We start from the raw sequence: 15464 nt of genomic DNA, 5'->3' as shown, positions 1-15464 counted from the left end.
TCTTTTTTTTTTAAAACTACTTACGCCACATAGCGGAAAATTTGGTAGGAAGTAGGCCTTATAGCCAGCTTGGAATTGAATCAGTTTTTAGTTTAATTCTGTAATTTTAGTGTACAGAGGTGTGTAGAAACCCTGTCTACAGAGACTATTTGAAATGAGCACTAGCAAACTTGTATGAAAATGCAGTTTATGAATGGGAGCTAGCAAATATGTGCAACAAAGGCAAAAACTTGGTCACCCAGGTCGTACATGGCCGAGAGGCATAAAGGAAAGAAAGTACACAAACAAGGATGAAAAACAAAAGGTTCAAACCTAAGCAAATACCAAATCACCAGGTAACACCAAACAGGAATCAGAGAACAATAGCCAACAATGGCGTTTATGACAAATTAATTGTGTCTTTCAGCAGGTGATCAAAAACTGATTTAAATTTAACAATGTTCCAGTGCTGAAACATAAAAACAATATTAAAAGATTAAAACACACATTTACTTACAGTACTCTTTCCATGGCGGACAAAAACCCAAAAACTAAATTTATTGAAATCTACAAGGCGTCAGGCGTGCCTTGCGGAAGGCGGTAGAGAGCACCAACAAAACAAAAAAGGGAGCAAAGGAAACTGGCCGCTACACCCGCCCCAATGTAACCATGCCATCAAATGGTTATATTTAAGTTAAAGTACACGCACAGAAGTGTGGCCAACATCCAAAAAAAAAATATTAATGTAAGATGACGAGACAGGCTCTAGCGCTACGACTGTGTGATAGAAGACACACAAGATCGAAACAGGCCAACGACACAAAAGTTTGGAATACAATAAAAACGCATGCACACACATAGGCCTAAACGAAAACAGCGATGAAAAACAACAATCCGTCGTACAATTGTCTCTTAATTACTCCACGGCCTCCAACAGGCAAAGTTTTCGCACGTCTCGACGGTAAGTCGAACTTGCCGTTTTAATCTTTACAGTCCGCACCGTATACCGTGCTCGTCGGGGTAAGCTTCGATGACACGCGCTTTGGGCCACAGTCCCCTCTTTAACGACTCGTCGACCATCAAGACTAAGTCACCATCGCGAAGATTCCTGGCAGGTTGGAGCCAACGCTGTCGGATTTGTAGTGTTGGCAGATAACTCTTTACCCATCGATTCCAGAACTGACTGGCGAGGTAGTTCACCAGTCGCCAGGACCTCTTGTAGCCATCTGACTTCAAAAATTCGTCCGGTGGTAGAGAATTGTCTATCTTCCCAAGCAAAAGGGGCGTTCGGCGTCAAGGCGTCCATGTCGTCCCAGTCGGAACTCACTGGTGTCAAGGGCCGCCCGTTGAGAATGCGCTCCACTTCGGTAACAAATGTCAGAAGTTCTTCATCATCTAAAGCCTTTTCATCAGTTAATGCACATAGGATTTTACGAACCGATCTTATCATTCTCTCCCATACGCCACCTTGATGGCTCGCGGCTGGAGTGTTAAACTTCCATTCGATCCCACGGCAACTCAGCTTGTTGGCAATTAGGTTTGCATTCATCTTCTTCAGACCTTCTTTGAGCAAGCGGTCGGCGCCAACAAAGTTGCTGCCATTGTCACTGACAATCTGATTTGGAGTACCACGGCGACAGGTAAACCTTTGCAAGGCTTGAAGAAAAGAAGCAGTTTCAAGAGAATAAGAGATTTCTAAGTGAATGGCTCTAGTGGCCAGACAGGAGAAAACACAGATGTAACGCTTAACCATGCTTCGACCACGTTTGACGAGGATAGGCCCCATGTAATCTACCCCAGTGCACGAAAATGCCGCATTCCCGGGAGCTACGCGGAACTCTGGAAGGGGTGCCATTATCTGTTGGCCACGAGAGGCGCCAATGCTGCGACATTTTAAGCATTTCCTTAAAAACTTTTTTACTGATGAGTGGCCCTTAACAATCCAAAATTTTTCACGGGTGGCATTAAGTGTGTGTAATGTGCCACAGTGTCCTTCTCTACGATGGAAAAAATCTACAATGAGGCCTGTGACATGATGATTACTAGGCAAGATAATGGGGTGCCTCATTTCCAAGCAAAAAGGTGATCTCTGCAGACGACCCCCAACCCGTAAAATGCCATGCACAATGATGGGACAAAGCTTGCGCAGAGGGGAGAACTTAAGGTTCACAGTAGAAGTATGACTTGAAGCATTAAAGGTCTCGTGATCAGGCAGCTGCGCCACCTCTCTAGCAAAGGTCTGCTTCTGCACAAGCCTCACTATGTCGTCTGCTGCCTCGTCTAGCTCCTGGGCCGTCAAGTTTGCTTTACTTGGTTGCTTAAAGGTACTTCCCTTGACCTTAGATTTCAAGAATTGCTTGAAACGTCGCATCCAAGCCACAGCTCTTTTAAGGCGAAGGTATGAGGAGAAGTGATTCAACAGGCGATCCAGCGCGGTGGTATGATCGTCAGACTGCATGGTTAATGCATTGATGCGATACTGCTTTTTCAACTCGGGATCACTGCTTGCCACAGAAGGCACCGGATTTGGAAAAGAAGGCCAGCCAGTTTCACTCATTTTTAAAAAATCTGGACCCGTAAACCAGTTTCTAGCTTTGTCAACTAAGTCCGGCATGATACCCCTAGAAGCTAGGTCACTTGGATTGTCTGTGGTATTGACATACCGCCATTGAGAAGGTTCTGACCCAGAGTGGATGGCAGCAATTCTGTTAGCAACAAAAACCTGAAACCTAGTTGAAGTATTTTGAATGTACTGCAGCACCGAAGTTGAATCTGTCCAAAAGGTTGTGGTACTGATCACTACATCAAGCTCTTTCCTGAGAAAAGTAGCAAGTTTTACTCCAACCACAGCAGCAGTGAGCTCCAACCGAGGAATGGTCTGAGACTTTAAAGGGGCTACTCTCGATTTTCCCATAAGAAAGGAAACCTGCACATTGTCACAACTGTCAACCACTCGCAAGTAAGCCACTGCGCCATAACCTGTCTGACTCGCATCACAAAAACAGTGTAATTGAGCATTGTCAACTGCTAAACTGGTATTGCAGAGGCAGCGTGGGATAGAGATGCCTTCCAACTGAGGGAGGCGACTAAGCCATTGTTCCCAGATTTTATGCTGATTTGACGGAATAGTCTCATCCCAACCCAGGCCATCAGCACACAACTTTTGCATGAGTACCTTCACAGGGAGGACAAAGGGCTGCACGATGCCTAAAGGGTCATACAATTGGCTAACCATCGATAGAATTCCTCGACGGGTGGCTGGGCGTGGCTGAATGTTGACCTTAATGACAAGACTGTCTGTCTGGGTGTTCCAGTGCACGCCCAAGGTCTTCTCGTCCTCTGTTGCCTCCAAGTCCAAGTTGATGCTGGCTGATGAACAGTCTTCACTTGGAAAGGCCTCTAGTACCTTACTCGAATTGCTTCGCAGTTTTACAAGATCAAACCCACCACACTTTAATAAGGCCCGCAACTGAGTTACAATCAGTACGGCTTCAGGGACACTTTTAAAAGATTTGAGAAAGTCATCTACATAGAAATTTCGACGAATAGCATCTAACACAACGGGTCCCATGTTCAGCATGTTGTCAGTCGCAACCTTTCTTAAAGCAAACCCACAACAACTGGGAGATGAGACTGCACCGAAAAGATGAACCAGCATTTGATAATCTTCTGGGTCCCTAGACAGGTCGCCATCGGGCCACCAAAGAAACCTAAGGCTGTCACTATCGTTAGGGGGCACCAACACCTGATGAAACATTGACTTTATGTCCCCTACCACCACAAATGGATTAGTGCGGAAACGGTTAAGAACTCCAACAAGGTTGCTGGTGTGGTCTGGTCCAGATAACAATGCCCCATTCAATGATTTTCCTTTGTATTGGGCTGCGCAGTCAAAGACAACTCTGAATTTTCCACTGGTTGAATGGTGGGGAATGTACCAGGTTTTATTTGTTGGTGCCAATCGGTCTTCAGGAACCTTTTGTGCATGTCCGTTTATGATATACCCAGAAAGTTTATCCTTGTATTGTTGAAATAACCCATCATCTTTTAAAAATCTCTGCTTTAAATACATCAATCTCTTGTAAGCTATAACACGATTGAATGGTAACTCTGTGTTTTCTGACTTCCAGGGCAAGGCAATCTCATAGTGGCTTTCTACTCTTTTCACTGACTTCTCCATTAGCGAAACAGCCTTTTTGTCATTGATGGAAAGAGAAAAACCATCAACGTCAGGGCCATCATTGAAGTCATGGTTATACATACGTTCCATCTGAGCATGGAGAAGAGAGCTGTCTTTATGAATGAAGTTAACATACGCCAAGCTACTGTTAGAAGCTTGGTCATTAATCGGGCCTACCAGAGTCCATCCAAGTTCAGTCTTCAATGCTACAGGACCTCCAAGCGGACTTTCTCTGCGCTCCAGTGAACGGTGGGCAACTTGAACATCTGCACCGATCAAGATTTCCACTTTCTCACCCACAAGCTCTGGGAATCTTACATCGTTCAAGTATGCCCGTCCTTTCGTGTCCCTCATTGTAGGGATGCTGTCACTTAACTCTGGTAGGTTCGCAACAACAAGTACATTTTTCAAGGGCACCACAGTGCTCTCATTGATGCCTTTAACCAAAAAGGAAAGCCTGTATCCTTGCTCTACACAGGTGCCACTTACAGTAGAAAGAGAGTACTTCACACTTTGTCCTTTCATTTGCAGCCGATCCATTAAACTAGTGGAGCACAATGTGGTATTAGACCCCTCATCCAAAAACGCATATGTGTTAATACAATGCTGGCTATCACTTCCGTACACTGTGACAGGAACAACCTTTAACTTCACCATACCATCCCCTCGAGAACACACATCGCTACTTGCACAAGTGACCGCTACGTCTTCAGTACCACCTTCAATAATCATGTTTGTGGACACCCTTGGATGCCCTTCATTCCCACCATGCAAGGGGCCTTGCTCTCCTTCTCTCCCATGAGATCTTCCGTTATGAAGCAGGGAGTGATGTTTCTCTGGACAAATCCCACACTTGCTATTGCTTTGGCAACGGCGAACGAAGTGGTCTCCTAGACAGTTGAAGCACAACCGATGGTCCAACACCAACTTCCATTTTGATCTTTGAGGCATATGCTGGAATGTTTTGCAGTCAGCTAACATGTGATTTTCGCTGCAAACCATACAATTAGATCTCTCTATTGGTGCGCCATGGGTGAAGTATGAGGATGCCCCTGTACTCCGCCAGTTAGATGCATCCGGCTTCATTTTATCTTTCCTTTGGCCAATCAATTGACCAAGAAAGCTTCGGTCAATTTCGGCGCGAGCTTGAAGAAACTCCATGAGGTCGAAGAATTTAACCCGGTGACCGGCTCCTAACAGCGAACTTGCTTTGCTAGCAAAAGCCTGCTGCAGATGGACTGGAAGCCTGCTGAAGATCTTTCCAATTGTCTGTTGTGTATCCAGATCAGACATCTCATAACCCTTGCAAGCCATTTCACAATTTCTCATCTCCCTGGCCAATCTGTTTATACCAGCAGGATCATTGGCCCTGATTGGTGGACCTTCAGTTAACTTGCTTACATAAGCACCAACAATGGTATGCCGTTGGCCATAGTGGGACTCCAGTAACTTCCTTGCTTCTTGGTAGCCATGCTCAGAAGAGAAACACAGTACACAGCTCGCAATGCAATCTCTTGCATCACCTGTACAGGAAGATATAAGTCGATCCAGTTTAACAGCTGGATCCAACACACCTCGTATGACAAAGGAATCAAAATGAGAAATGAATTGATGGTACTTAGTAGGCGTACCATCAAACAATTCTTCCTCACGCAAGGATTGGCTATGATATTGCATGGAACTAGCCATGCTGTAAATAGCGTTGGCTAAGGAATGTGACTCACCAAGACTGGGTGCTTGTAAGCTTGACCCACAAGGCGTACCGCATGTGGCAGAATTGACAGATTCTGGTGTCCATGAGTGGTAAACACCTGACGACTGTTCACCAGTTGCAGGTACTGGCAACTGCTTGTCGTTTTGGTGAGACTTTGGGTCGTCGCAGCAAGAAGTCCAACTTTCAGGCCTCCCCCCTGTTTGGTCGAGAGTAATAAAGTCACTTATATCGGTCGCTTTGGGGGATTTTTTTAAGACTTGTTTTGGATTTGTTTGACTCGCAGACACTGATGGAGAAGTAGATTGGTTTTGGTTAGGGGCACTTAGCTCATACTCTAGTATGGCTTCACGAGCCAATCTACGCATTCTTTCCCTGGTGCCGCTAGAGGGACAAAAGGGTTTATCTACCTGATTGAGAGATGAGTGCATGGCACTAGGGCCAACAGCCTTATGTTGTTTTGTATATGTCGCACACCGGTTATCCATTGCCAGTTTCAGTGAATTCAACCTCTCACACTGAGCTCTGACAATGGATTTCCTTTCCATGTGCACATTGTCCGAAGGAATGGCACTCATAAGATCCAAGCAAGCACACATTGTGTTACTATGGCTATCGAAAAAATCTTTTTCTAGTTCTCTGACCTTAGGAGCGCTAAAGCCATCAGCTATGGCAGCTAAAACATTTCTTTCAGATTCGAGCAATCCCCTCATTTTAGTATTGTATATTGCTTCTAACTTGGAAAGTCTACTACCAAAGGGGCAATTAGGAGTTGTCTGATACATGTTTAAATGAATTCAGACCTAAAGAAGTAGTTTAAACTTTAAACCAACAAAGGATATGTCCTACTGTTAAATTTAAATGATGTAGAAACCCTGTCTACAGAGACTATTTGAAATGAGCACTAGCAAACTTGTATGAAAATGCAGTTTATGAATGGGAGCTAGCAAATATGTGCAACAAAGGCAAAAACTTGGTCACCCAGGTCGTACATGGCCGAGAGGCATAAAGGAAAGAAAGTACACAAACAAGGATGAAAAACAAAAGGTTCAAACCTAAGCAAATACCAAATCACCAGGTAACACCAAACAGGAATCAGAGAACAATAGCCAACAATGGCGTTTATGACAAATTAATTGTGTCTTTCAGCAGGTGATCAAAAACTGATTTAAATTTAACAATGTTCCAGTGCTGAAACATAAAAACAATATTAAAAGATTAAAACACACATTTACTTACAGTACTCTTTCCATGGCGGACAAAAACCCAAAAACTAAATTTATTGAAATCTACAAGGCGTCAGGCGTGCCTTGCGGAAGGCGGTAGAGAGCACCAACAAAACAAAAAAGGGAGCAAAGGAAACTGGCCGCTACAAGGTGTTTTGTGCAGCAGAATTAAAAAAACATGTAATTCGTTAAAAAAACGACCAAATGTTCCCGTGATTTTTTTATACTTACTAAATAATTATTTGTTGCAGTTGTTGCTTTTTTCCATAATAGGCTACTATAGAAAGTAGTGATAGCATAAGAAGGAAAATATTTGAATTTCCTTTCACTGCAAGTGTTTTACTGCCAGTTTTTTCTGTGTAGTGCAATGGGGCATGATGGGACAGCTACATCATTGCATGAAACTGCATGTGAAATGGGTTTCTTCGTTTTTGTTAGCCTACTTCTGGAAGCAATATGCTACAGGACACAGCAGAATTAAACTATTTGTTTATTAATAGATCTTAACCTATTGAAAGCCGCCACAAGTTCCCATTGCTCTTTTTAGGAAATATTTCAGCCACAAAGTTGTATTGTCATAACTTTTGAATTAGTTTAAAAAATTTTGATGATTTTTGCTTTTTTGATGCATTTTTTTGTTTGCCTTTTAAAAGGACATCGGCCACATAGTCAAATATAAATCTCGCGATACCTTAACATAAGAAGGTGTTTGTTTCGGTAGAAATTTGTCAGATCTTTCTTGAAGGATGTTTCAAAGTTATTGTATGAACATATTATATTCACGATAACCATCGGCGGAGCTAGTGGGAGGGTGCCCCCCCATTAGGTAGTCCCCCCCCCCCGGTCGGAAGCTTGTGGCGGCAGAATATTTTTAAACCTAAACGAAAAGGCATAGTAAACATATTTTTTGAAACGGATTTGGCTCGAATTCTATTTTTTGGCTCCTACTTCACGTGTTCAGAGGTGCAAAATCATGGTCCGCCGCGGGCGGCACAAACCATAGCGATACGCCACTGACAGTCGTCGGCTCCAGCTCGTGACCGAGCATTAGTTTCGTCATCAAATCAAATTTGGCTTTGGATGGTGATGTCATATATGGCTTTGGAGGCCAGTGTATGATGGAAAAGACGTGGACAAAAGTGACATTGCATGGGGGCTATGGAATGTATGGAGGGAGGGACGTGGTAGTTTTAGCTTTTCTAGTGTTCGTTTTTCTTGGGCTTTTTCAATCCTTTTTTTTCGAAAATTTCCGTGCCTTCCTTAGATCTTTTTCTCCAGAGTAATCTGTCACTAGCAAGGTTTTCCGATGAATCCAGATCAATGTTTGCATGGTTGAGGGCAGGGAGTCGAACCGTTTGATTTTTCCGGTTCGGGTCCGGTTCTGGTTCAAAGATTGTTTCAAAATTGGGTTCAGTTCCGGTTCAGGTTCGAAGAAACTTAAAACCGGTTTTATAAGTTCCGGTTCGGGTCCGATAAAATTAGGCCTAGGCCTACTATTGCCCAACTACCAACTAGCCCAATTGGGCGTGAAAACCGCAAGGTTGGCAACACTGATCTCAACACTGCTTTGCTCAATTAACTTGCCTTTGTTGTTTGTTGCACAAGTTACAATCAAACTATATTGTCTATGAAGTCACAGAACAGAAGTTGTTTACCTCAAAATTCCTCTCCAAAGCATCGATGATAGGGGATCGTGTTACAGAATAGGCTATAATTCATCCGTACAATGTGGCCTCCAAGATAACAACATGCTACGTACAACTTCACTTACCACAATGCGAACAATGACGTAATGCTGGAGTGAACCGCTTTTTTCAACCGGTTCGGGTTCGGTTAGGGTTTAAGCTAACTCAAATTTTCGGTTCAGTTCCGGTTAAGGTTCAGACAAAATCGCACCAAAACCGGTTTACAAAAATCCGGTTCGGGTTCGGTTCGACTCCCTGGTTGAGGGAGACTTTCAGCTGATCTTTGTACCTCATTTTTGGTCTTCTGGGGGGGTTTCCTGTCTCTAGTTGTCCCTCCTCGTTGTCCCTTCTCATGACATGCCATGTCCAGCGAAGGCAGTGTTGCAATATGGTGGCTTCTGTACTGGGCAACCAACCTAGCGCGATCAAGGATTGCATCTTTGCTGAGACAATCTTCCCAACGAGTGCCTAGCATTTGACCCAGTTTCCTCTGCTGAAAATTTTCAAGACGTTTGATGTCACGGCGGTATAATGTCCAGGTTTCACAAGCATAGGGAAGGGTGGATAGAACGACTGCCCGGAGGACCATAATTTTTGTGCGGATAGATATAGCATGGTTGTTGAAAACACGATGGTTAAGTCTTCCATAGGCACAATGTGCTGCTTTTCTACGATGTTCAATATCCTTTGACAGTGTTACAAACAGCCAGAAAAATGTGGCCATGTGGCCGGTGTCCTTTTAAAAGGCAACAATAAATATAAAGCAAAATAAACAAATAAAAGAAGCAAAACCTTACACAAATTAGAGTGTAGTAGGAAGCACAATATTATAGAGTGCTAAACTATGAAGAAACATAATTCATATCTATTACCAATATGCAATAAAACATGCATGTTCCTCCTCACTTCACTTCATCGGGCTCTTCTCATTTTTCAATAATTTTCAAACTTTCACAAAATTCAGAAAAAGTACGTTGTTCGCAAATATTTATCAACACCTTCCAAAACAGACCCTAAACAACTACTAGAAAGTTCAAAATGATTCAATCAAAATAAGATGATGGTCACAGCGGTAAACCATAATCTCTTCGTGGGAAAATTGTAACATAAGATTCCCGAATCCGTTCGTCTGCATGTAATGACCGAAAAAGAAACACTCCTTTGAAACGTCTTTCAAATTTGTATTTCTGTAAAATTAGCCACCTGGCTGTCGAAAATGGAGTGCAACGCGATACACCACTAAAAACTTGTCACTACAGAACAGATTACTTGGATAAAAGACGGAAATTTTCGTCCAGCTGACAAGCACTAAGCAAACCAGTTAAACATGCGACCAACCTCTTCAAGCAACAATTTTAAAATGAATGACCAGAATAGATATCAATATCTCAAACTCACGTACGCAGTACTGTGACGTAATAGTGAAAGACATTGTCACGCAATTCAAACAGGTGTTCAAAGGTGATGATGCAATATTTCATGTTTAAACAGGTTTGACACAAGTCTTACGAACGATGGTGCAATTTTGGCTCATTTTTAGGAAAAATTCCATGACGTAATACGCTAAGATTCAGTAGACCTGAACGGTTTTTATATGACGTTTGATTAGGTGAACAATTGTCTGGAACAGGTGATGCAATACTGATGCATTCAAAACGATGTCCTTTTAAAAGGACACCGGCCGTAAATGGGTTAAATTATAGCTTATCATTCAGGAACATCCTAGCTAATATTTTTGGTACAAAAGTAAAATGGTGACAACTTACTTTCGAAAAACAACGCGCAAAATTGGGATGAAGGCAAAATGAAAGCCGCTATAGAATGCATTGTGAATAAAGAATGTGGATACAAGAAAGCTGCACAGCTATTCGACATCTGATGAAGGGTGGATTTGTTGTTAATCTTGTGAGCAATGGGCACATTGTTCTTGTACAGGAGTTCAAGATGACAATAGTCTTTTTGTTTACACTTGTGATTTATGAATTGAATAAGAATGGAAATGACAATATCGAAAACGAACAAAACTGATCATAATTATGGTTCAAATGTTATTTCTGCTATTTTGCATGTTTATTGTTTAATCATCAACGATAAACTTGTTTCTAAACTGTCAATGCATTGTTGCTGTGCAAATTTTTGATTCACTTCTCTCATCCCATTTTGATCCACCCATGGGGAAAAATGGGAAAAAGTCACCTCTGGAATTTATTTGATACTTAAATGAGCATTATCATTTTTGATATATTTTTTTTGTTTGATTTGTGTAGCATGATGCCCGACCTTTCTGCTAAAACAAAAATTGTTCGTTTTTCTTAAGTCTCTAGAATTTTATGACTGTTTAGGCTTAAGTATCCCATTTTGCCCTACTTTCCCCTACACGTAGTTTAACGTCTTTCTCGCGTTGTGCATCTGCTGCATGCTACAGTGCGTTTGTGTGTTGTGATTAAGTGCATCTCTTGGAGCATTTCAACCACATTAGGCTTTCTTTTAAACCAACGCGTCTAGCGTTGAATTTCATTATTATGATTTTTTTTAGTTGTTGAGTGGTGGCATCTTTCAGTCAGTTCACCACGCTTTATTTGCGGTTATGGTACCAGCAGAGCCCCTATATAGGCTAGCCTACATAGTCTGGAAAGTCAATGGTAAATCTGCCAAAAGTTGTTGTTTAGAGCGCCACCTAGGAAAGATAAGGTCAGCTCACAGAATCTGCTTGGAAGGTAAGTAAATGCAGGCATATTATATACTATCAACGGTGAAACTGTGCAATGTGCATGGTATTGTGGTTGCAGACTTGTTTTTAACTAAGGTAGAATGTTTAAGATGTTAGTTATTGTTATAATCGAGAAAAATTAATTTGTTTTACTTTTCTGAGACTTAGGTTAGCATGATCGAGTGAGCATGACTATAACTAGGCTACGGTAGTTAAAAGACGATGTGATGATGTGACAACCTCAAAACATGACTTTCCAGACTATGTAGCCTATATAGTGGTTCTGGACTTCTGGTAGGCTACCAGTTCAGTTGAGGCGTCAGTTTAATTTATGTTACGAGTCATGATTTGATTCAATTCACTATGTTCTGTTAGTTAAGCATTTTTCGGTTGCAACTTTTTGAGTTATTGCGTCCTGATGGTTTGAAGATTTGTTTTCTGCAATAAACTCATACATGTATATGTAGACATCCAAACATCATCCCCACCACTGACGTGCTCGGGATGTTGCTGCAATAACTTACAGTTAGGTATGAGCGTATGCTTTGGACTACTCAACGACCACTACAGGTGCATAAATCGGACAGTGATGAATGATATGTTTGAATTAAAAGTTTGGTGAGTTTGAATTATGATATTTGAATTAAAAGTTTGGCCCAGGTTGCCAAACACGAGTTATCTGCAATATTGTATTTGTAGAGTTCAAATGATACTGATATTGGAGGACTCATAGGAAAACTGACTCCAGAATTTCAGCTTATATTTCCCCAAATCTGCGACGTTTCTTCATAGTAGGACAGGGGTTGCCCTCTTTTATCCCCTTCTCTTTCTTACGACAGTGCGTATCTCAAAAACTTTCTCATGTCTTTAGTTTAATGAATACAAAATACCAGAACAACAAAATGTTGAATATAGTCTTTTTCAAAACAACTCACAGTTTTACACATATATTCAACAACAACACACTTAACGGCAAATTACATCATGTTAAAAAATTTATGCGTTATTAAAAAGCTACAACGAACCTTCTTTCGACTTTGCTAAGTCATTTTACAAAATACACTTCGATATGATGTTTAAATGACCACATAAACTCAACAATGGAACAGAACTCTTGCTTGATAATTTGCTTTGAAACAAACGTTTACGATCTTAGATGAAGATGATTGAACGGTGGAGACGATTTTACGTTTTAGTTTGTAATTTTGTAATTTCGACACTAATATGTCCCAAGTTGCAGGAAACTACTCACCCTTTTCACTACATAAGTAAGTAGGCCTACGCACCACTTTAGGCTTACAGTTCTTCCATAGTTCCGAATAATTGAGGTCAGAAAATGGAAAACAAATGTACCGTTGCGATATGGTGTAAGCTTACGTTCCGCAATGGAAACCAGGTTATGCATCATTACAAATAAGCAGGCATAATGTATATGATGAATGATGATTTCAGATTTAGGCTGTAAACATTAGCCTATGGCTAGCATAAAACTTGACAAAAGTTGGATATGATTGAGTACAGTAATTACCCACTGAGTTGGGCTCCAATTCATCACCAACAAAAAGATTTGTAGGCTACTACACACGATAGTGAAAAAAACAGTCAATGACAGTTCAAATTTAAATTCACAACAACAATACAGCGCTGACGATACCAACATCAACTCTTTGGAAAAGAAAAAAAAATAATGCAAAAAGAAGACAAATTTTACACTTTCTGTCACAAACAGACAGGAAATACTGAGAGATGTAACAATGCTTCACTGAGAAACGAGTTCAGCTGGTTTGAATCTGCATTTGAAAACCACTGATCCTAGTTTGCAGCCAGCAAGTTAATTATTTCGCAACTCCAAACTGGGAAATTAAATTTACATTTTTCTGACAGATTTAAAAACGAAGTTTTGAGAGGGGTTGTTATAGTACCAGTGGCGTAGCCAGAAAAAGTATTTGGGGGGGGGCCAAATATTTGATAGATCGAAGAGAACGACGAAGTATTTGATTAAAGACATCGCCACCTGATGTGCAGTGGCGTATCCTGGTGGGTTAAGCAAGGGAACTGGTGGGGGGATAGAGCGTGCCGAAGGCACGCGTTTTCTAGGGGGGTCCGGGGGCATGCTCCCCCGGGAAAATTTTGCAAAATTACACTCAAATAATGGATTATAGCGCTTTCTGGAAACACTTTTAGGGTAATATTTGTATGAAATTTATAGGCAGATAAACAGCTATTAACTTATTAAAGGTAGGTCTTGCACACGAACGGGCAAAAACTGCGGCTAAAATTAAAGAACACCAAAAACTCAGCTACACAAAAACTCAAAAACTATACAAAAACCCAACAGAGTAAGCGATTCTGAAATTGCTTCCACAGATTAGTTAAAAGAAGCGTAAATCGCGTAAACTTTGTGCGATTTACGATTTGCAAAATTTATTGGTGTCTTTCTGCGTGTCTAAAACAAGTCCTGGGGGGCGTAAATAGCCAGATGTTTTGGAAAACGATATAAATTTCTACAAGTTTTATTATATTTTCAACAAAAGGCTCAACTTCGGAATCCAAATTTTGAAAATTTGGGGGAGCCATGGCCCCTTTCGCCCCCCCCCCTGGCTACGCCTATGTATAGTACGTTTGAAAACAATTACTGTTTTTATATTACCAAAACAACTTCTTGAACTTGGAATCGTTATTCAAGATTCAAGATTCGTTTTTCAAAAATATCATGCAGAGAATGCGAATAAGTTCAGTCATAAATTCAAGAACTTGTGTTTGTTTAAAAAAAATACATGCTGAAAAATAAGATACTGTCAAATTTATTTTTAGCAAGGTTATTTCACTTTCGCCTTCATCAAGCTGAAGAAGTGCAGCAAACGCACGGTAAGTTTGAGCTTTCAAATTTATTCTTAACATGAATTTCGATGTAGAATTTTAGAAATCAAGCAGGTGGGTCGCAATTTTTCCTTGCCTTTAATAACCTACAATAACCAATGTTCATGATGTGAAAAGTGATTGGTTTACGAAAATGAAAAATAAATAATAAAGAATGGAACAGATGATGTAAGTACAATCACGATCACAGTAAGAGCAAACGATTATCACAAAGAAAGTTATGGTTTTATGTCAATTCAACTTCTGCAATGATTGTCGAGTATTTACGCCTAACAGACGGCTGTGATGTAGGCTACATTGTACAAGCAAGCTTAGCCTAAATTGCAATATTGGTCAATTTTGCATTAGAATGAGGACGTTTTTTCTGAAACGTTATTTAATGAAAACAAGAAACAAATAAAATTAGAATAATAGAAAGAAAGTTGAGGGATAATATCAACGGGATAATTTAGGCAGTTCAAAGATTAAAAAAAATTGCTTAACTTTATATGCGTGTTCAAAGTTATGAACGGAACTCAATTCATGCTTGATCCCAATACTTAAAAAAGGGTCACACTTTCAAAAATAACTAGAAACAGGATAATGACACAATACATTGCGCTAACATAAATTTATGAATTAACCAAAATAAACGACTTAAAATTCATTGATTAAATAAGCCTAGGCGTCGATGAAAACAATAAAAAAATGTATCGTTGCTTGCATTCACTAAGTTTACACGAGGAACACTCGTGAACAAGTGATTGACGTATTCACAAGCCTGAATAGTTTCGTAAATAAGCCAATTATAGGCTACAGATTTTGTAACATTGTCGTCTTGTTGCGCAACTCAAACAAGCAAAAAAAAACTTCTTTGGAGCAGTTGTGGTAATATCTTACGACATGTCCAGCCATAAAGTCAGTATTTTTTTTTACATAAATCCAATGCCTGGCTAGCCGTTAAATCAATGTAAAAAAGGGTTAAATTGCTGCTGGCTAGGTAGTCCCTTTGAGAGAAAACATGTTTTTACCATCTTCAGTCTCGGTTTAAGGGCTTAAACGACAATCGCTTTAAATTTGTAATGGTGTCTTGACGCAGGCGGTGGAAGTGGGC

The 15464-nt window shown here is 40.8% G+C and overlaps 1 protein-coding gene across 1 annotated transcript; it reads right to left on the bottom strand.

Moving 5' to 3' along the window:
• Positions 1-1069: 1069 nt before the first annotated feature.
• LOC145776677 (uncharacterized) lies at positions 1070-6655 on the bottom strand. The gene has a single exon (XM_082587909.1). It carries the CDS (start codon positions 6653-6655, stop codon positions 1070-1072), a length of 5586 nt encoding a protein of 1861 aa, XP_082444035.1.
• Between the last annotated feature and the right edge of the window lie 8809 nt (positions 6656-15464).

The sequence above is a fragment of the Aplidium turbinatum genome, chromosome 9 (genome assembly GCF_918807975.1).
Source record: "Aplidium turbinatum chromosome 9, kaAplTurb1.1, whole genome shotgun sequence".
Lineage (NCBI taxonomy): Eukaryota > Metazoa > Chordata > Ascidiacea > Aplousobranchia > Polyclinidae > Aplidium > Aplidium turbinatum.
The sequence above is the reverse complement of the archived record's forward strand: the minus strand, read 5'-3'. Positions and strand labels throughout refer to the sequence as shown.